Source organism: Balaenoptera acutorostrata, chromosome X, assembly GCF_949987535.1.
Source record: "Balaenoptera acutorostrata chromosome X, mBalAcu1.1, whole genome shotgun sequence".
In the NCBI taxonomy this organism is placed as follows: Eukaryota; Metazoa; Chordata; class Mammalia; order Artiodactyla; family Balaenopteridae; genus Balaenoptera; species Balaenoptera acutorostrata.
Window position 1 is genome coordinate 49206235 of NC_080085.1, and position 22570 is coordinate 49228804.

General features: G+C 48.7%; 1 protein-coding gene and 1 pseudogene across 3 annotated transcripts in view; one reads left to right on the forward strand and one right to left on the reverse strand.

The window, feature by feature from the left end:
- Positions 1 to 493: 493 nt before the first annotated feature.
- On the reverse strand, positions 494 to 1342 carry LOC103012239 (40S ribosomal protein SA-like; annotated as a pseudogene).
- Positions 1343 to 2567: 1225 nt separating this feature from the next.
- Positions 2568 to 22570, forward strand: part of IQSEC2 (IQ motif and Sec7 domain ArfGEF 2) — a 75683-nt gene continuing 55680 nt past the window's right edge. For 2 of the 3 annotated variants that reach the window (XM_057538642.1, XM_057538646.1), the window contains exon 1: positions 2682 to 3523. In XM_057538642.1, the coding sequence (XP_057394625.1) occupies positions 2817 to 3523 (707 nt within the window). In that variant the 5' untranslated portion in view covers positions 2682 to 2816. Of the gene's footprint in view, positions 3524 to 22570 lie in introns of all 3 variants that reach the window. The other variant, XM_057538643.1, reaches the window with a different exon arrangement.

The window sequence follows — 22570 nt, forward strand, 5'->3', positions numbered from 1 at the left end:
ACATTGAGTTGGATGGGCTGTTTATATGTTTTGGAACTTCATTCCTTTTTATGGCTGAACAATATTCCACTGTGTAGATATACCACATTTTGTTTACCCATTCATCAACAGATGAACATTTAATTGTTTCCACTTTTTGGCTATTATGAATAATGCTGCTATGAACATTCATGTATAAGTTTTCGTGTAAACATTTTTCATTGCCCTTGGGTATATTCCTAGGATTGGATTCCTGGGTCATATGGTAACCCTATGTTTAACATTTTGAGAAACTTCCAAACTGTTTTCCAAAGCAACTGAACCATTTTACATTCCCACCAGCAATCGCTCCACATGCTCACCAGTACTTCTCCTTGTCTGTCCTTTTTGTTTTAGCTATCATAGTGGGTGTGAAGTGGTATCTGTATGTGTGTGTTTTAAGAAACTGATGTTTATTTTTCCACAACTTTATTTCCATTTTCTGTTTAAGAGCCTATGGAAGAACAGCTTCAAACTACCCAGTGGTCGTTCCTACCCATTCAGTGGCCTGAGCATTGGGAGTAGTCTTCAGTGGTGGGCTGAGTGCTCCAATCTTCAGCAGAGAATTGCTGGATAGTCACAGAGGGCACCAACATACTATCAGACCAGCCTGTGACCTCAGGTTGAGTAGCAGTAAACTCAGGAGCTGGAGCGGTCCATTCACTCTGAAATTCTTCCACGGTCACACCTTTCCAGCAGTGGCCTGTTTATCCTTTTCGATCTCTTTAGGGTCTCTGTAGAAGCAGAGATCAAGCATGACCTCCAGTGGGTGCTCATGGGAGATGGTGTCACATATGCATGGTACTTCCCAGGCCAGCATCCACATCAGACCCACTGAGTGGGCTCCTTTGTTGTTGCATGGGGTAGCAGTGTCCACGTGGCACAGAGGAGAATCTGTGTCACACAGAGCAATGGTGGGCAGGTTAACATAAGACACCTCTGTGAGAGGCTGGTGGTCAGCGGTGGGATCAGTGACCACTGGAAGTTGTGGCTCACGGAAGGCTGCCTGGATCTTGTTAACGAAGATTCCAGGAGCGAAGTGGCCAGCAGTAGGAGTGGCCCTGGTGGCAGCAGCGAACTTCAGCACAGCTTGCTGGCCAGTATTCCTGGAAGATATGACACTGACATCAGCTGGGTTTTCAGTGGCACGAGTCACCAGCAGAAGCTCCTCTTTAGATTTATGATGTAGATACCATCACTTTGCCTTTTGTAGACATACTGTTCCATTTGAAGTCAAGGTTGGTGCCACCTAAGTGGGTTCCTGCTGCAAGGAATTTAAGGACATCCTCCTCCTTCATCTCAGGATATCAAGGGCTCTGGACATTGTGAAAGTTTCCCTTTAAGTTACAATAGAAAGCTCATTGTGGTTTTGATCTGCATTCCCCTGATGGCTAATGATGTTGAGCATCTTTTCATGTGGTTAATGGTCATTTGTATATCTTTGGAGAAGTATCTATTCAAGTCCTTTGGCCATTAAAAAATGGGTTGTTTTTTTGATGTTGAGCTGTAAGAGTTCTTTACATATTCAGATATATCATTTGCAAATATTTTCTTCCATTTTCTGTGTTGTCTTTTCTGTGACAAATGTTTTTGCATGCTGTTTCCCAAGACCACTCCTGTGAGGTAGGTGTTATTGATAGGGAAATGGAAGTTCAGAGAGAAGATGAAATTTAAATCCAGTTCTGTCTGACTGTAAAACTCAAGCTTTCTCTTCTACCCCAACCTGCTCACAAAGATGAATGAAGACATGTTTCTGGCTTTAAGGAGCTTGGTCTGGCAGAGGACATGACACAAGAACAAAAATGAATGCGCTATAAAGCAGAGTTCCACTTGTCCCACAAGTGCCACAAAAGACGTGTGGAGGAAGCGAGCGATTCTGGCTGGGGAGATCAGGGCTGGCTTCAGTAAGGTGGCATATAAGTCTTGAAAGATGGGTACAGTTTCATTGGATGGAGGTGATGGAGTAAATGGAGGTGAGCATTTCCAAAAGAGAGCAGAAAATGGGGGTTGAATGAATGAATGGGGCTTTGATCCTAAGACTGGCTGTGATGGGGTGTCCAAGGGCTTGTTGGAGTGGGAGATCCTGGGACTGGCCATGCTGTGGGCTAGAGAGAGGTCACCGGAGGTAGGAGGTCCAGGGGTTGGATGGGATGGGGAATCTGACACGTGGGATTGGCAGACCCAGGGGATGGGGAGTCTGTGTGATGCCCAGACCTGGGAGCTGCCTGGGATGGAGTTTTCTGGGAGGTCTTAGACGAGGATCTTGGGCCTGGTGGACCCAAGGGACATTGGAACGGACTGGAATGGAGGGCTTCTTTAGGCTGCATTAAGTGCAGACTCTGGGACCGGTGGAATGTGATGGGGCTGGCCCGGGTGCCTTGGGGCGGGTCCGGCTTCGGGTGCTGGCGGCGGTGGCAGGTGGGACGCTCGGGGGCGGGCCGGGCGCGCGGGGTGGGGGCAGGGGCGGGGGGCGGGCCGGCGGCCGGGGCGGTCCCGCGCGGCCGCGCTGCGCAGTGACTCCGCAGCGGGCGGAGCGCCGTGGGCCGCGTCCTCGAGAGCCGTGGCGGTGGCGGTGGCGGCGGCGGCGGCAGCGGCAGCGGCAGCCTCAGCTCCTGCTCCCCGTGCCGCCTGCCCCAGCGCTGTCTCCCGGGCCCCCCCGGGCCCCCGGGCCCTCGAGCCCGGTGCGCGCCCTCGCGTCCCGCCGGCCCCCTCCCCCGGCTGGGCCCGGGGGAGGGTGGCGCCGTGAGCGAGCGGGGACCGGGCTCTCCTGCCCCTTCCCCTGCCCCTGGGCCGCCAGGATGGAGGCGGGGTCGGGTCCCCCGGGCGGCCCGGGATCCGAGAGCCCCAACCGGGCGGTGGAGTACCTGCTGGAGCTGAACAACATCATAGAGAGCCAGCAGCAGCTGCTGGAGACCCAGCGGCGGCGCATCGAAGAGCTGGAGGGCCAGCTGGACCAGCTCACCCAGGAGAACCGCGACCTGAGAGAAGAGAGCCAGCTGCACCGCGGGGAGCTGCACCGGGACCCCCACGGTGCGCGGGATAGCCCGAGCCGCGAGAGCCAGTACCAGAACCTGCGCGAGACCCAGTTCCACCACCGCGAGCTGCGGGAGAGTCAGTTCCACCAGGCGGCCCGGGACGTGGGCTACCCGAACCGGGACGGCGCCTATCAGAACCGGGAGGCTGTGTATCGGGACAAGGAGCGGGACGCCTCCTACCCACTCCAGGACACTGCTGGTTACTCTGCCCGCGAGCGCGACGTGGCCCAGTGCCACCTGCACCACGAGAACCCAGCCCTGGGTCGCGAGCGTGGCGGGCGGGAGGCCGGGCCAGCGCACCCGGGCCGCGAGAAGGAATCCGGCTATTCGGCGGCGGTGGGCGTGGGGCCCCGTCCACCGCGAGAGCGGGGCCAGCTGAGCCGTGGCGCATCCAGGAGCTCCAGCCCCGGGGCCGGCGGCGGCCACAGTACCAGTACCAGCACCAGCCCGGCCACAACCCTCCAGAGAAAGTAAGGAACGCGTGTTTGTCTTCCCTGGCTCTTCCCCGCTAGTTCCCTCTCCAACTTGTATGGCTGGTAAAGTAAGAAGCCGGTGCCTGATTCCATGTCCTTCTCTCCAGTCCCAACCTGCCGGGAGAAGCCGGGTCCCCCTCGTGCAGCCGACACCCCTTCTCTAGCTACCCCAGAGTGGGTTGGCCCGATGAGTGCAGGCGTCTCTTCTTTCTCAAAACCGTGGCCAGTGAGGGCCTGGAGCAGTCATCATCCCCTCCACTTCTTCACCCCCTCGCTATATCCTTGCCAGAGGATGGCTTTTCATTTATTTATTTTATTTGGATGTGCCGGTTGGGATTTTTATTGTCTCCGACGGTGTCAGATCAGAGCCCCAAGGGAAAGAAAGCCCCCCCCCTCCGGTCTCCTCTGCGGGTCCTGAGCACAGGCCTGATCTGATCTCCTCTGGCGGCCTCAGCTCCATCCTTTCGCAGAGAGGCAGGTGGGGACCAGAATGGCTGCTGGAGGTTGATATCCCTCTGAGGGGAACTGCAGCACATCCTGGTCGGGGGAGCAAAGATGGAGGCCTGGCCCTTGGCTAGTTCCTCAAAGACCACCCCCTCTCCACCCTCAAGGAAAAACCACCCAATTAAAGAGCGTACCAGCAAGGGAAGTCTACAGATCTTCCCTCTTGTTGGATCAGTGCCAGTTTCTGTGCTGGGGTCTGTGTTTCTGCCTATTTGGGACACCTTGGCAACATCTATTGGGTTGGTGGGGCATGGGCTGGGTCCACTTCTTCCATGCAGATACCCCAGTGAGCTGGTCGGGATAAATGTCAGGCCAAGAGAGTCAAGGGCGTGCAGGCTCACAGGGCTGCCCTAAAGGCTCCCTGATTTCTCTTTGCTGGATTGGAAAGAATACTGACCTGGGAGTTAGGAAACCCAGGTTCCCCTTCCAGCTCTGCTGCAGATTGGCTTTGTGACCTTGACTGAGTCCCTTCCTCTCTCAGGCCATCAGTTCCCCCATATCTTTTTAAAAGGCAAGGTCTGCCTTGAATGCTCTTTAAAGGGCCCCTCCAGCTTAGATTTGATGGTTCTGTGACTAATCCAGCCACCACTACAGAGCAAGTCTGAAGTCCTCTAGCGAATGGACAGCTTTCCCCCTCCTCTCACTGCTCAGCTGGTCCTACCATGTGCCACAACCAGTGGAGTGTCTCTTGGAGGCTGGGCTGGGGGTGGGGAAGCCTTCTGCCTCAGGAAATCTGCCGGGAGACAGCTCTCTGCAACTCCCCCGTGGTGAGGCAGCAGGCTGGGGTGCTGGGTTGAGATGGCTGGGCCCCAGGAGCAGCAGCTGCAGCTCAAGGGCTCGGCTGGGCTTCACTGCAGTGCACCCTCAGCTGAGGTTTGGTGTGGGCTGCCCCAGAGGGAGATGGACTCTTCTGCCCAGGCAGGGCTGCTGGGAGCCCATTCCAGGAGGACTGACTGTGTGCAGCTTGGGGCCCCACACTGGAGGGAGGGGCCAGGTCGACTGACCAAGCAAGGCCTTTTCAGGAGAGGGCCATGATGGGGTGGGGACAGAGGGAGACTGTATGGGCATTGTGGTCCTTTAGCCTAGCTGCGGAAGACTTTTCCAGAGTGGTCAAACCTGTGACAGAGGAAGCAGCCTCATTATGTGTGGCTCCAGGGAGCAGAACCAGGAGCAATGGGAAATTCTGGGATAAATCAGGAAGAACTTTCCAACCTGGCTGTCTGGTGATGCAGTGGACTGCCTCAAGGGGGTCGGGGAGGGCTGGAGAAAGCATAATTCCTGAACTGGTGGAAAGCCCAATGAAATGACCTGGGTCTTCCCCAATTCTAGGATTCCATTCCTCTCAGATTCTCCATCCTGCAGACGTGGGTCTGAATCTCTTGGCTGGCTGCAAGCCTGTTTGCTCTTGAGCTCTGTGCTTCTGCCATCTGGACAGGCCTGCCTCTCGGTCTTTCCCTCTTTTTGTGCACCCTCCAGGCTGTTTGTTGGATTCCCTTGCTTCACATTTCCTACTGGATTAATACGGGGATTTAGAGGGTACTTTGAATTTCTCCTAACCATATATTAAATATTTGCACACCCATTATTACCTCTTTTGGTCCTCACAACAGGGCCTGTGCAGTGAGCACTAGCAACTCCATTTTAGAGATGGGGAAACTGAGGCTCCAAAAAAAATGAAGGGAACGTGCTCAAGATTACACTGCCAGTTCCTAATAGAGCTGGGGCTAGAACCCAAGTCCACCTGTCTCCGAGGCCTGTTATTTTTCCACTGGAGCTTTCCAGCCTGAAGGAGTCTCTTGGCCTCAGGACCTGGCCAGGTCACCAACTGGGAGAGGCCAGGAGAGCCTGAGGTATCTGGAGGATTTGAGCAGGGGGAGATGGCTCTGGGATGAGTGATGAGAGGGGGAGTCGATGGGGGAGGGCAGAAGGCCTTGTCTCCCTTCTTTCCGCTCTCCCTCCTTCTCTCTCGACCAGGCGTCAGGAGGGCCTATTGATGCACTAACCATTGTTGTCGCCACAGCTGCTGCAAGCTACTCCCCTGCCAGGCCTGTTCTGGGTTTGTAAGGAGTGGGTGAGAGACTGCCGCTGGAAGCCAGGGCAGGCAGGGTGGGTGTTGAGCAGCAGAGGCTGCAGCATTGGGGGAGGCTAGGTAGAGCTGGTACATGCTGGGCGCTCCTGGTCCCCAGGCTCCCTCTGGTGGAGGAAGAGGGGAGAGAGGGGCCTGGGCCCAGCTGCTGCTTGTTGAAGGGCCTCTCTGCCCAGGGACCCTGTCCGTCTGTCACCACAACCCACGTTTTACAGCTGAAGAAACCGAGGGCTCAGAGAAGTGAAGTAACACACCAGAGGTCACACTATCTGTGAGACAGACTCCCGAGCCTGTGAACTTGCCCTCTACCGCAGTTGATAGCAGCTGTCATGTCCACCCCCACCTATGTCATCCCCCCAGGATTCCCACATCCTCCCGCACTGTCTCTTCTGGACAGGTTCCCGGATGCCAGTCTGCCTTCTGCTGTGCTCTGGGTGTGGCCTTTCTAGTGCAGCATAGCGCACGATGAGGCCCGACCTCCTTCTGGCCACTGGGCCTCTGTACATGAGGTCTTTGCTTGCTTGTTTGTTTTTTTAGCAGCTGCTGGTCTCTGCAATGCTCAGGTCTTTTTCCCTGGAATTGTTACCCCCACTCCCCATGGTTAGAGAAGAGCTCTGTTTTCGTTGTTGATCTTGGCCTGGCCCCCCTTGCAGTTCTGGCGCCTGGAATGATTTACAGGCGTGCTGGGGGCCACTGCTGAGTCCTCCACGCTGAAGAGAGCTGCATTTCGTACGATTTTTGCCTGGGCCCAGCTCCGGCTCTGCCGTAGGCGGTGGTGGGCTGAAGCTGGTTTGGTGGTAACTCTTCATCCTCTGCAACACCCCCCACCCCGAGCAGGCTGGCTTGCATTGGGGAACAGCAACCAGCAGGACCGGCCTGGTGTTCTCAACAGCCAGGGCAATGCGTGGTCTAGGCTCCAGGCACAGTTGCCGGGTTGTCTTGTGTGTGCGCTGGAGTGTCAGTGTGCTCCCCACGGGGGCTGAGGGCACTGGGAGGGAGGGAGGGAGCCCAGGGAGGGGCCTTGGGGAAGTCTGTCTCCTTTGGGGTATTGGGCACTTTTCCTGGGCGGGGGGTGGGGGTCTTTCCTTCTTCCCAGGAGGGAATACCATTTCTCTCCCTCCCCCCACTGTGTTGGGAGCATTATACTCATGTGGGAGGCAATGATAATGTCGAATTGAATGAGAATTAGAGGAATCTTGCTTCTCAGTCAGATCTGGGGCGAGAATGGGGCTGTTGTCATCCACAAACATTTCTTGGCTGTGTGCACAGAGCAGGAGGGGCCCCCAGGCTGAGCAAACACCAGACTCTCTGCGCTTGAGGCTTGAGAGCCCTCCCACCCCCTTCCCTGGCCAAACACACAGGGGACCAAGCCTGACCCACTGTAGTGCCGGTGCTTAGGACAAAATGAGTAGGAAGGGCAGTGAAGAGTGGAGGCCAGGCCACTGGTCAAAGACCTGGGCAGGGAGCTTTGGAGAGAGTGGGCGTCGGATGGAGGGGGAGGTGGGAGGAAGACCGGACCCAGGCTTGCCCTCTGCTACTCTTTCATCTGTCTCACCTCTGCCTCCTGTGGCCTCTGAATTTGCTGGGAGCACAGGGGAGGCCTGGGGCATGGAGAAGGGGCCGCACATGTGCTGAGTGAGCCTCAGCCTTCTATGTGCCAGGCACCACCCTATGTGGCTTTATGTAACAATAGCTAACGTCTTTTTTTAACCTGCATTTACTGTGTGCCAAGCACTATTTGTTCTAAGTGCCTTCTGTGTATTAATTCATTCAATCGCCATATGAATCCTTTGATGTAGATACTGTTATTAAGTCCATTTCACAGATGAGGAAACCGAGGCCCAGAAAGGTTGGATAACTTCCCCAAGGTCACTCAGTGAATAAGTAGCAGAACTGAGAAGGAGTTAGAAGGAGCCCAGGTGGCCAGGCTCCAGAGTCCATCCACAACGTTCTCACCCACCATTCCATGCTACTTCTTATCTCATTTGCACAGAGTCCATGCCAGGTGGGTATTGGTATTATCCTCTTTTTTCAGACAGGGAAACGAGAGGTCAGAGAGGTGCGATGACCTGCCCAAGGTTACACAACTGCATGAGGCCCAGAACTATCTGGCTTCTGAGCCTTTGGTCCACCAATGCCTCCTGCAGGCAGGTGTGAAGACGGTAAAGATGCTCTGGGTGTGGCTCTGGGCTTCCCCCAGCAGAGCTCCTGGGACCACTGCTTGAGTCAAGCTCCCTCTCCTGACAGCCTCTTGGATTTTGACCACAGTCTCCTAATCGATGCCCTCCTGCTCTTGTTCCCTCGGGCCCCTGATGAGGTACAGCCAGACCAAGCTTTGTGTGGGGCTCCAGCAGTTTCCCGCTGTCTCTGCCTGCAGGAGAAGGTTCAGACTGCTTTGCCTGCCATGCATGGGCCCTTTAGGATCTCACCTTTCTCCTCTCATCTTTTTACAGTCCCCCTCACACAGACCGAGTTCCAGCCAGACTGGCCTGTGTGCCCCATTGTCAGCCCACTCAGCCTCCTGAGAGCCTCTGGGTCTTTGCTCATGTTGTTCCCTTCTCCCGGGCTGTTCCATCCAGTGCCCAGGCTGCATTCCACTGTTGTTGCCTCTCCCGTGTTTGCGCACAGGTCTGTCCCTGACCCTTGAAATGAGCACTTTGCCCCTTTTTATACCTTTATTTGTTTACATGTTGTGTCATCTCTACTAGTTTGAGGGCTCCGTCAGCTTAAGATTTCATACACATATATCATGTGCACGTTGTGTCAGTCCCTCTGCTAGGTGCTGTGGGCGTAACTGAAGGAGCTAGAAGCTTGGAAAAACATAGCACAGCACATAGTAGCTGCTCAGTAAATGTAGAGTAGACAAATGATTGTCAGATTAAGTCCCGGTGCACTAATGGCCAGGGGTGCCTAAGGTGTTCTTCCTTTCAGGACTCCTGTAGAGAGAGATGACTCAACTTCAGGGTTCTCTTGGCTTCTCTGTGGCTTTTTCCTCATGCTCCCTGGAGCTGTTTGGCCTCTGCCCTCTGTGTTCCTCCCACTCACCAGTCTCCCAGTTCATAGGATGTCAGGGTAGCAGAGTCAGATGAGACTTCAGAGACATTTAGGCCAATCTGCTCATCATTACTTGTCCCTCCCATGCCATGGCCATGTCATACCATGTTCTTCTCCCTTAATGCGGGATCTTCTGTCCTGAAAGGAGCAAAGAGGCCTGCACAGGACCTGTGTGCCCTCTGCCTCATCCAGTGGGAAATTACTTATTTACCCATCAAATCTTTATTGGGCTCTGACCCTGGGCTAGGCACGGTGTCTTGGAGTCAGAAAAAGACACAGCCCCTCTAGCTCATTCTCTGCTATGTTCCCTGGCAGAAGAATCAACACTTGTCATGGGGAAGAATGATGAGTAAATGACTTATTCCTCTGTTGTGGTAAGTCATTTAGGGCAAGATCATTTGCTAGTTACCCTCACTTCCTTGTGGTGTCAGGTCTCTCTCCAGGCATCCATGTTGAAAAGCACTCACGCAAGGATGCCTGTTTTTTGTTTTGGCTGCACAGTGTGGCATGCGGGATGTTAGTTCCCCGACCAGGGATTGAACCCGTGCCCCCCTGCATTGGGAGTGTAGAGTCTTAAACACTGGACCGCTGGGGAAGTCCTGGGACGCCTGTTCTTAAGCACTTAGGAGCTGAAGCTCTCTGGGACCTTCGCATTTGGAGAAAAATGTGGTGCCGTGGGAAGGAGGAATTTCTGTGACTCTAGGCAAGTCACTTAACTTTCAGAACCTCCGTTTTCTCCAGAAGTCAATGGGGATAAAACTATTTTCTGATGGGTGCGATTCCTGTTTCCCCCCTCCCCCCAGCCCCACAAAAATGTATCAGAAAGTTTCCTGGCTGCCTAGCACACCCAGCAAGGTCCTGATCAGGATGAAAAAACCGAGGGATAAGGATGGAAAACAATATGTGAGGCTGCCCTGCCCTCTAGAGGTGGAATGTAGCAGACAAAACAACCCAGCCAAGATCGTCGCATCACATCCTTTTTAAAACAAACATGACAAGCCAGGGCTACACGACAGATCACGATGATTCCGCTAACATTTTAGAAGGAAATTTATCACAATTATCACCTGATATGTACCATTTCACTAATATCAAATGCATTTCTTTGTAGCTATGTGATACATACATACATATATATACATATATATATATATATATATATATATATTTTTTTTTTTTTAAGGATAATAAGATTGCATATCTGGCTGGGCCTTGTGATTTCCTACTGGATTCCAGATGCAGTATACTGCATTCACCTGAATAAAACCAATATTTTCCTCTATAGAACCACTTTAGAATTATTGTCATTATATCTGTGATTAAAAAGTACCTAATTTCTTCCTTTCCCCAAATTTCCTTACAAAACTGGGAGGCATCCCTCACAACTGTACATCTGATATGCTAGACAATTCATAAATGACCCATCTTGTCATGATTGTTGTGAGAATTCAGTGAGATGACAGAGAAGTGTTCAGCAGAGAGTGTGTGTTTACTCGGTGGTAGGCATTTTTATTATTAATAATAATAATTTTGCAAAATTCCGTGCCATGGAAGGGCAGGAGCGAGAGGTCATGTGGGAGCTCATCACACTTCTGAGAGAGAGAGGGCCGTCCAGTGAATATTGTGCACCTGGGATGTGTCACAGCTTGTGCTATTGCAGGCAGGGAGTTCCACGATTAATAGTATACGCTTCTTGGCTTCAGGGAGCTCACAGTTGGGTGGAGAAGACAAATGTAACATGGTGTCTTGTGTGCTATGCCAGAGGGGAGCACGGGAGGCCACGAGTGCCCAAAGGAGGGACATCTACCCAGACTGAGGTGATGCCTGATCTGAGGCTTGGAGGATGAGTAGGGGCTAGCTAGGTGAAGAAGGACGGCATGTGGGTCGGTGGGAATTGGGAACCAAAGGGAGGTTAAGACGGAGGGGACAGCACGAGCAAACGTACAGAGGTATGAGACCAGCAGGGTATGTGGAGGTGGGGAGGGGAACACTTTTACCAGGTCAGTACAAACTAGAGCACAAACAGGGAGGCGGGGAGGATCCAGAGAAGAGTCTGACGACTTGGCTGGTGCAGATCATGAGGACACTTGAGTAGCGGGATAAGGAGCTTTATTCTGTTGCGAACTGGGAACCAACATAGAGTTCTAAGCTGAGGGAAGAGGTGTGTATTGTAGAGTATGGGGTGACGTGTTGAGAGCAGTGTATTGGAGAGATCCTGCTACAGGGCAGTTTGGAAGATAGACTGGAGGGCATTCAGTGATGAGGCTGTGGGACAGTCTAGATGAGAGGTGATAAGGCCTGAACTTGGGTGGTGGGAGTAGAGATAATCTACTGGGGGAGAAAGACAGTGACAACACACTGATAAGTGCTGTGACAGAAGGGAGTGCAGCCACTCATGACCAGTAGGGTTTTAATAATATCAGCATAAACGTGAAGAACCTTCCAGCTGGAGGGACCCTTAAAAATCAGGCTGTTCATTTTACAGATGAGAAGACTGGAGCCTAGAGAAAGGACTTGTAGGAGGCCACTCAACGTGTGAGCAGAAGAGCTCTGATTAGAAAAGTCACTCTAGTGTTAATGCCAGTGTTTAAAGCATCATTCCTTAAATGTGCTATTTTATGCCTTGAAATCCTGTGAAGGTTGTAGGGATCATTGTCTTTGTCCTACAGATGAGAAAACCAGGCCTCCAGGAGGCTGGGTGATTTGCTGGGGAGGAAGCGATAAAGAGTAGGCATCACCTAAGTAAAGGATCTCTCGCTTCAGTGGCAGACAGACCCTCTGCTCTGGTTCAGCCCCTCAGAAATCAGATCGGTTAGATTCATAGCTGGGGTCTGTGGTTTCCTTTTCTCCACCCAGGCCCAGCCTTCTTTCTGCTGCTTTCTGCCTTGCAGGTCCTCATTTAATGTAACTGAGGCAGCTCAGAGGCAGTTTCTGGCTTGACAGCAAGGCCTGTCGTCCCCCTTTTTCTGTTTTCATGGAAGAGGGCGGGCCTGTGTCATCACTGTGTCCCCATTGCCTTAGGCAGGGTGTCTCTAGCCTGGGTGGCTTTGTTTTGAGGCCCCCGGGAATGATACGTAAAGAATGAGCTTTGGAGACAGACAGACCTAAGTTTGAATCTCGGCTCTGCCCCAACCAACTGGATGACCTCAGCTAGGTCATTTTACCTTCTCTGAGCTTTAGTTTCCTCATCTGTAAAATGGGATGACAATGCCCATCTCTCAGGATTGACCAAGATCATTTGAATGGCATTCCCTGATATTTGTAGGTGCTCAATAAATAGTCATTTCCGGGGGAAGAAAAGCAATGACATAATTCATGATTGTGCCAAAACATATGCTCTCATACCTCATTTCATAATCATGATATTACCTAGGATTCTTCAGTTTTTATAGGAGATAAGTCATCCAGATATCTGGATAGCACATCATTACAATAGGACAACTTGAAGTTTAACAAAACAAAAACAGAACAAATCAAGAACAGTCATTTCCTTCTCCTTCATGAAATCTCCCATGGACAATGGACAATGACTTGAAGAATTCAGTGCTCGGCAAAGGTTTGCTTCCCCTGAAAACTGGTATATTTCCTCCTTCCTAATATGAGGCTGTCATGGCTCATTGTATCTTGCTTTCTGCCTCAGCTACCAGTTAATTTGAATTACAGCTCTAGCATCTTTGTTGATCTCTTTTTCTGAGCTCTTATTTTCTCGTTCAATTTTTATTCTTTCCTTATCTGTGTTATTAGAGTAATCCACCTCAAATCCTTTGTGACTCAGACAGGTATAAATAACTAATGGGTGTAAATAGTTGAATGAATGGAAGGCTGGTGAGGCTGGACTGGTGATGGTGGGGTTTGAAGAGGACCAGAGGGTGGTGCAGGCTGGGGCACCTGAGAAGGCATCCGTAACGGATGATTATGATACTGTGAGGAGTCGAGGGGTTAGTTAGGAAAGAGTTGGTCCTTCACTGGTCCTTCACTGGTCTTGCTTCTGCTCTAGAAAGAAGCATGGATTTTGGAGAACAAGACTTCGCATCACCTAGAGTCATCAACCTCCCCATTTTATATGGACCGTGTGGGAGACTGAGGTCCAAAGAAAGAGGAGGGACTTGTTTTGAAAAATTAAATCAAAGCAGTACATATACATAATTTTATTTTATTTTTTTAAATACTTATTTATATAGGCTGCGCCAGGTCTTAGTTGCACCACTCGGGATCTTAGTTGTGGCATGTGGACTTCTTAGTTGCGGCATGCGAACTCTTAGTTGTGGCATGCATGTGGGATCTAGTTCCCCAACCAGGGATCAAACCTGGGCCCCCTGCATTGGGAGCGCACAGAGTCTTACCCACCGGACCACCAGGGAAGTCCCCATATACATAATTTTAAAGGGGCAAATAGTACACAAGGACATGCATAGTAATAAGCCAATGTCTCCCTGACCCCCACTTCCCAGCCCCCAGAGGTGACCACTTTTACCATTGAGGCTTTCTGGTGGTGACTTCATATCTCCAAATAAACATCCTTTGTTGGTTTTTTCTTCATTTATCAACTTTAAACATCATCTATTGACTTCTTTCTACTATGACAAGTGAGAATTTAGCTTATTTACAACACTTGACTCTTTTTTTCCCCCTTCCAAACTTTAATAATTATATTACTATTTTGGTTCCTCTATTAGTTACCTTTGTAACTTTGCTAGATACTACTTAGACTGTAATTTCTTATTCCATCAATTTTCCACAGTATCTCTTGACCACTCAGTTTGTAAGATATAGTTATTAGTGCCCCATCCTTCCCTCCATCTCTCCTCCACCTTTCCACCTCCCACTTTCTGTGTTCTGTACTTTTGCATCCAGCAAGGTTGACTACATTTGCATTCTGTTATGTAACAATAATTAGGTCTTCAGTGCTTTTCTGGACAGATTGACTTTAAAAGTTGACCACCAATACACGGTGTTTATGTGATTATGACTATGTCATATTATTCATTGCAGGGCCAAATAGTGTACTATAATTACACATCACTTCCCACAGGTCCACTGTCCCAACCTCTGTACTCCCAGGAAAATTTTCCTAGCATCAAGATCAAATGAATTTTCGTCTCTTATGCTCTACGAATTGCTCAAAGTCATGCCGCTTTTTACTTTGTTACATATTTGGATCAGGACTTTCCACCTTATCGATCTATTTAGACTTTCCACCTTATCAATCTATTTATTTATTTATGTACTTACTTAAACTTACTGTTGTGTGGTGTTCCTTGAAACCACAGGATAATCATAGCACATCTTCTGGGGACATTTTATTTGAAGATTTTTTAGGAGGGGGATTTTTTTTAAAACTTCATACTGAAATATGTATACAGAAAAGTGCTCACATCACATGGTCAAGTTTCTACAAGCCAAACACACCTATAAAACCAACACTCCCCTCAAGGTCTGTTTTTCATTCACCCTACCTGGTACTCAGTGAGCCCTTTCAACTTGCTGCACCTTGTCTTTTCTTACATAATTTCTTTGGTAGTTTCCTGCCCTTCATTTTCTCTGTTTTCTCTTTCTGGAATGTCTGTTAGTTGGATGTTGAACTTCCTGGATTGATCCTCTAGGCTGCTCACCTTTTCTCTCATATTTTCTATTTTATAGTTTGTGAATGAGTTGATACAAAGTGAGATGTCTGTATATCCAGCTGACTTGTCCACTCGCTGGCTTTATTTTAGGTGAGCCGCCGGGGAACTGGCAGTTGTAATGGGTGCCCCCCAAACGCCAGAATGAAAAGCACTTTATTCTGGGAGCACCAACATGCCACTAGGTGCCCTGAGTAATCCCAGATAGTTTAATTCCTTTGATATTTTGCCTAGGGATGAAAGCCAGGCAGCTTGTGTTTTGGATCTGGGAGTTGTCAGTGGGGGCACAGGGAAGGATTTCATGTACTTACCTTCAGTGTATCCCCCCGTTTTCAGCCCCTGATTGCTCCTACCCTCCCCTGTACCTACCATCTTCAAGTCTGGACTCTCTCTGGGCCTCTGCTGGCCTGACTGGCTCTCCTTCAACTGTGAACACTCTTCTCTTTGTTTTTTGCTCCCAGAAATTTGTTGAAATCTCTCACCCATTGATATCACCCTCTCCCATCCTCTTCACTGTTATGATTTCTTACCTTATTTTATTCCTTCACATTCTTTTCAGCAGGGTCCTGACAGAAGAGAGAGGTAAAGATTTATGCTCTTGAGGTCCAAACTAAGGCTAAAGCTACTTTTAAAAAATGGTTGTTTTGCTTTCTCAATCCAGATTGAGAATGGAAATTATTAGTCAGCCCCCAAATACCCAACCCTGTATGGCCTCATTTTGGCATGTGTTGCCTCTGGCTCCAGCCCTGTCATGAGCATTCCTGTGGCAGCCTCCTGAGCACCCCTTTTCCTCAACCTCTGCCATCTAGACCATGCCATCAAGAGAACCCTCAGCTGAGGGACTGGAGACCTGGGTTCTGACCCCCACCCTGCCACTGCCTTCCTCTGTCTGAACCCCGGGCTAGTCCCTCCACCTCTCAGGGTGCCCTCACTGTGACTTGAGAGGGTCTGGGTCTGCTGTGAGCTGTGCTTTGGCAGGATTGGGTGGGTGCTTGGAGAACAGCCTGGCCTCCTTTGCTTAGGCAGTGGGAGCAGGTGGGCCAGAGCTGGGCCCCAAGCACACAGGAGGGGGCTTTGAGGCTGAGCTGAGGCTTCTGCAATAGCAGGCTGCTCTTGCTGCGCCCCCTTCCGCCCACTCTCTCTGCCATCATGGCTGAACCTCCATCCTTCTGCCGCCAGCAGAGGGAAGCAAGAAGGGAGGGCTGGAGAGCCAGTTCCATTTTCCTTCTCTCTCTCTCTCTCTTTTTGTAATAGTGCAGTACCTGTGCCTAACCCCACCTTCCCTTTTTAGTGCCCCGCCTCCCATCCTTGAATGATTGTCTCTTCCAGAAGCACCCCCTGAATGCTCATGGTGTGGAGGGGAGATCGGGGCCAGATGAGGGAGAGAGGCCAAGCTGTGGGAGATGAAGTGCTGCCTAGCTCTGGCATGACAGAAGGAAGCCACAGCTGTAGCAGTGAAAAGCATTGGCTTTGGAATCGTACAAACCTAGACTTGAGTCTCAGCTCCACTACTTATTAGCCGTGTGACTCTAGGTAAATCACGTTGCTACTCTGAGCCCCAGTTCTCACATCTATACAATGAGAAGAATAATAATGACCTTGCACAGCTGTTATGAAGATAACACAAGTCCTGGACCATTGTAGGTGCTTAATAATCACTTTATTCTTTTTGGATTATTAGAAGGCAGAAATGCTAAGGACCAAATAAATGCCGCTTTAGTGATTGAAAGGAGCAGGAGGTTAGGAAGGCAGCGTTTGACCTTGTCACTCCTTGGTTCGAGACCCCCAGGGGCTTCCTGGCAATTATACAATGAGGTTCACACTCTTGCCTGGTGTTCAATGCTGTTTTTGTTGTAGTCTCTGCCTGTCTTTCTTTTCTTTAAAATAAAAATGTGAAGTGATACTTGCCTCTTTATTTTCTGAAAAAGAAATTTGAAAAGTGATAGACAGATATTTCCTTTGATGCAGCAATCTTTATCATCATCATCATCGTCATTGTCATCCCAGGACTTTTCAATGAGCAGTGGTAACAAAGGACTAGAGGAAGAGTAATCATCAACAGAAAGATAACTAGCAACTGAAACCACCATGGGCCTGTGGATCATGTGGATCCATTCAATGTCATGTGAAAAATGCTGAAAATGGTTACATTATCCAACAAGGTTTCTGATTTGTCCTGTGGTTCATCTAGTTTTTCTTCTCTTTAATTAACCTTATAAGATTTTCTTGCATGTCACTATTACCTCATCCATATGACTTCTGTACTTGCCTATTTGTCATTTCTAGGTCTGATTCTTGGCTCAGATGGCCCCTTAGAAAGGAGTCTTCCCTCCACCTGAATTATCTTTCAAAAAGTTTTAACTTTGGCCTTTCACATCATCATGATTTAGGTGGCAGTTGAACTTGGGAGGCATCTTTGCCTCTCCCCTAGTGCTTTACCACTTCCTGGCTGTCACAAGTTGGTTTTCACACCACTTGTGGTCTAGGAAAGCTCTCGCATGCTCCTTTGGGTCAGGCCACAGCCCCACTCACCTTTCAATTAAATTTAGTTTTTATTTATTTATTTATTTTTTATTGGGGTATAGTTGTTTTACAATGTTGTGTTAATTTCTACTGTACAACGAAGTGGAGTTCCCTGTGCTATATAGCAGGTTCTTATTAGTTATGTATTTTATACATATTAGTGTATATATGTCAATCCCAATCTCCCAGTTCATCCCCCTGCCCCCCCGCCCCCACTTTCCCCACTCATCTTTCTAGCCACTCTGTTCCCTTCCTGACCTGCATTCAAGTTGTACTGAAGTATCTAGGATACCCTCGGTAAAGTGGACTTCTTTATGGGTCCATGCCTATATTCTGGCTGTTCTCTTGGCCAAGAATACCTTTTACCCCTGTCTACATGGCAGATGTCTACTCAACTGTTGAGGAACATCTTCAGTCTCTCACTGATCCAGGCACTTGGAAAGAGTGAACAAAACAGACCTCTGTCCTGCTGAGCTGACGACATTCTAGTGTGTGAATGTAGGGGGTGGGGAAAGAAAAGAAACAAATAAACAAGAAGATACAAAAATATGTCAAATAGTAATAAGTACTATGGAGAAAAATAAAGCTGGGCAGGAGGATGGGAGTGCAGAAGGCCAGTCAACCCTACCATAGCCAATATTTGCACGCCCATTAATAAAAGCAGCCTTTTCTTATTTAAGCATTTTCTAATGTTATTACATACTCATTACAACCATAATCCTTCCAACAACTTTATCAGGTTAGTGCTATTATTTTCTTTATCGGTGAGCAAACTGTGCCTTAGAGATGTAAATCACATAGTTACGAGGGGCACAGCTGGGATTCAAACCTCGGCCTGTCTGACCCAAAGCCTGCGCTCATAACCTCTAAGCCATTGTGCCCCCAGCAAGCCTCACAACAACTCTCTGAGATTGGAATTATTATACCTATTTTATAGTTGGGGAAGCTGAGGTTCAGAGAGGGGAATGGACTCATCCATGGTTGCACAGCAAATAAATGGATTTGAACCTAGATCTGTCTAACACTCAAGGTAGGCCCTTCTACCAACCTTGAGGCCTAGGGACCTATGGACCTGCCTGCCTCTATGTTTGTGCAGCCCATGCAAGGTACCAGTTGAGGCCACTGGCCCTTCCCCCTTCTCTTCCCACCTGTAGTTCATATGGAGCCTTGAGATGTGTATGGATACCCCAGCCCACATCCAAACCCTGTCTATTTTCCCTTCCCATTGACCACCCACCGGGCCTAGCAGATGGACCTGGATAATAAGACCACACAATTCCTGCAAGTAAGCTCAAGAAATATGGATAGGGAATTCTGGGTTCCAGGTACCTGAGTGCAGTCTAGAAGGGAGAGGGCCAGAGATCCTGATGGGCATATTCTCTTGGCCCCACAGACCCTTTACCTCACAGAGAGAGGTCTCTGAAGTGTGATGTCCAGTGTAGGACCTTCTGTTTCCCAGTACAGCCTATGATATTGCAGTTTGTAAAAAGCTGGGCTCCGTGATCCTCCTCCTTTGGCTTCCTGAACTAGGTCCTGCTTTGCAGTGGGGGTGGGGGCTGCGGTGGGGCTGGTGCTCCATGGGCCTGGGCCTTCCGGGTCTCTGGCCAGTGAAGAACGGAGCCTTCCCAGCAAGTGCCGCTAGAAGTGTACACAGACCCTTGGGTCCCCTTCACAATATTTTGTTCGTAAGTATCTCAGGATACTTCATTTCTTAGGAAATTTTTTAAAAGTATACACTTAATGCATTCTTCCATTCGAAAATTTAGAAAAACTTAGAAAAGTAGAGGAGAAAAACATTACCCATAATTACAACACACAGAGGCAGCTACTCTGAACATTTGATGTATTTCCCTTGTTCTCTGCGTTCTTTTCATCTGATTGAAATAATACAGCACATACAATTTTTTCTTGCTTTGTTCGTTTGAACATTTCCCCGTGTAATTGCATATTCTTCAGAAGCATCATTTTTAATGACAACTGATATACCGTAATGTACTTAACCATCCTCTCAACATGCTGGGCCTATTTTTTTCACTGGTTTTTATTTATTTGTTTTTTTTTGTTTGTTTATTTATGGCTGTGCTGGGTCTTTGCTGCTGTGTGCCGGCTTTCTCTAGTTGCAGCAAGCGGGGCCACTCTTCGTTGCGGTGCACAGGCTTTTCATTGCAGTGGCTTCTCCTGTTGCTGAGCATGGGCTCTAGGCGCACGGGCTTCAGTAGTTGTGGCTCGCGGCCTGTAGAGCACAGGCTCAGTAGTTGTGGCGCATGGGCTTAGTTGCTCCACAGCATGTGGGATCTTCCCGGGCCAGGGCTCAAACCTGTGTCCCCTGCATTGGCAGGCGGATTCTTAACCACTGTGCCACCAGGGAAGTCCTTCACAGGTTTAAATCATGCTGCAGTAGGCATCTTTGCACATACAGCTTTTAGGGAACTTAGAGCTTTTAGGGAACTGGCCTTGTATAAGAACAATTGTATTCAGCTTATTTCCCTTTCTAGATGGTCCCTCTGGCTGGGTCTGATTCATACGTATAGTCATTCATTTATTCATTCAGTCCATCATCACATATTTACTCTGTACCCCTGTGGACCAGACCCTGGGAACTGGGGGCACAGGCGTGACTAAGACATGGCCCCAGACTGCCAGGAGGCCCCAGTCTACAGGGAGAATCAGGCATGGAAACGGACACTTTCAAAACAGTTTGATCAGAGCTGTGATGGAGGCAAGAAAAGGATCCTGTGGGAGAACAGAGGAGGGGCTCCTCATCCAACTTAGGGACATTAAGATAAGCTTCCTGGAGGAGGTCTTGCCTAAATGAGTCACGGAGGATGAATAAGAGTTGGCTGGAATACGAAGGGGAACTTCCTGTTAAACACAACTAATTGAGTAAACTTATTTATCTCTGCTGCTTCCCCAAATCCCACTGAAATATGAGTAAAGGAATAAAAAAGGTAGAAACACAAGGTCTGGGATGCTGACCAGAAGTAAACTATTCTACCCAGCAAGCCCCAGAAATGCTCGGGAATCAGAGGTACCGTGAAGCACAGAAGGCAGGATGAGGCATGGAACTGAAAACAAGGAGAATATTGAAAGTCTGTGAACAGACCCTCTTGGCCCCTCCCTGACCCCATTCAGTCGGGACACCCCTCCCCAGCTCCATCTCTACAGATGGAGGGTGATTCTTTGGAAAAATTTAAGTTAGGAGCCTCCAGGCTTGGGGACACCAGGCACAGTGGAGGATGGGGGTGAAACAAGGCTGCAAGCAAAGGGATCTGTACCCTAAAGCAGTGGAACCTCAGCCTCCTTCCACTTGCCTACTTCCAGGACACCAAAGTCAGGAGCACATGAGACAGAAAAAGTTTCTTCTCTGGGGAAACTGAAAGGCCCCTGACAGAGGCCTCCAAAAGATGACATGTGGGAGTCCTCCAACAAAAGAACAGGCTCTCAGCTCATAAACTCTGTAGTGAAGCCCATCACCGGGCCAGCTCCATCTACACACAGAGCTTCCCGTCATGGGAACTGATCGCCAGGGCTCACCAGCCAAGGACCCTTAAGGTAGGTATATTTCATTTTATGTAAGTTAAACCTCAATGTAACTGGCATTAAAAAAAAAAACAAGCCTTAGGTAGCCAGAGATGATCAGATAGTACAAGGCTATTTGAGGAAGCCCATCAACCTGCAAGAATGACCCAAAAAGCAAACAAACAAACAAACCAAAAAACTTGGAAGGAACAGAGGTAATGAAGAGTGGGGAAGAAACCTGGGAAATTTAAGATAGTGAGAGCCAACATAAAGATTTCAGGAGAAGGATTAGAAAATAAAAGTTGAGGAAATATCCTAGGAAGCAGAATAACAAGGCAAAGAGATGGACAACAGAAGAGAAAAGATGAGAACACGGGAGGATCAGTTGAGGAACTGCAACATCCAACAATAGGAGTTCCAGAAATAGAGAATGGAGGAAACAGCAGAAAGGAAAGGATCAAAGACATGATACAAGAACAAGTCCCAGAACTAAAGGAATGAAAATCCCACCGAGTAACCAGCAACATAAATGATTGATTAAAAAAAAAAACCCACCAAGGTATGCCACGGCTCAATTTCAGAATACCAGGGATAACGAGAGGATCCTAAAAGCTTCCAGAAGAAAAACATATCATGTACAAAGGATCAAGAAAAAGAATGGCATTGGACTGCTCAACAGCAGCACTGGAAGCTGGGAGGCAATGGAGCAAAGTGTTCTCAAAATTCTGACAGACCATAATTTCCAACCTAGAAGCCTATACTCAGTTGAATTATCAGTCAAGGGTGAGGGCGCAATAGAGACATCTTCAGACAAAGGAGAGCTAAAGATTTTATGTCCTAGGCCTCCTTTCTGAGGAAGCACTGGAGAATGTGTTCCAGCAAAATGCAGGCATAAACTCAGAAAAAAGGCCAAGGAATCCAGGAAACAGAAAATTAACACAGAAGAGAGGTGAAGGGAATCCCAGAGTGATGGAGAAGGGAGCAGATCTATGGGCAACCTTGTGCAGGCCTGGAGAGCAACCAGTCTGGATTGCAGCGAGAATGATGTCTCAAAGGAAAAAAAAATCTGATGGATTACCTGATGTGTCAGAACACATTGAGAAGAGAAATGCACTACTCACAAAGTTTGGGGAGAATTGATCATATACATGAAGAAAACTAAGCAAGCAAAATAAATAAATAAATAAATAATCATCAACACCAGGGAAAAGAAAAAGTTGTATGGGAAGGAAAATGTGTGTTAGGGAGCCCTACCCTCTCCCTGCACGGTAGGAATTCAGTACATGATATACAAAACTGAAAAAAATAAATCAAGAAATAGAAGTATGCATGTGGTCCTTAGAAATGAGGAGGTAAATACCCGAAAAAGTAGTTAAAAGACTTGAAAACAGTTTGTCTCTGAGAGTGGGAGTTGGGGGTGAGGAGGGGTAGAGTGGGGAATTTGTGTGTTTTGTTTTGTTTTAATCCTTGCAGTACTATGTGACTTGAAAATCTATATGCATGTATTACTTTGGTTAACAAAAAAGTTTAAAGGGTACGCACACACAAAAACGCCAAAAATGGATTAGCAATATAAGCGTATACTTTAGAAATATGAAAGTAAACTCAGAAAAAGGTAACTAAGAGAGTTGAAAAGGAAACTTTTATTTTGAAGATCCTTTCAGAATTTGACTTTTTAAACTAGTTTACATATCACTTTAATAAAATTTAAAATAATTTTTAAAAACATAAAGAGGA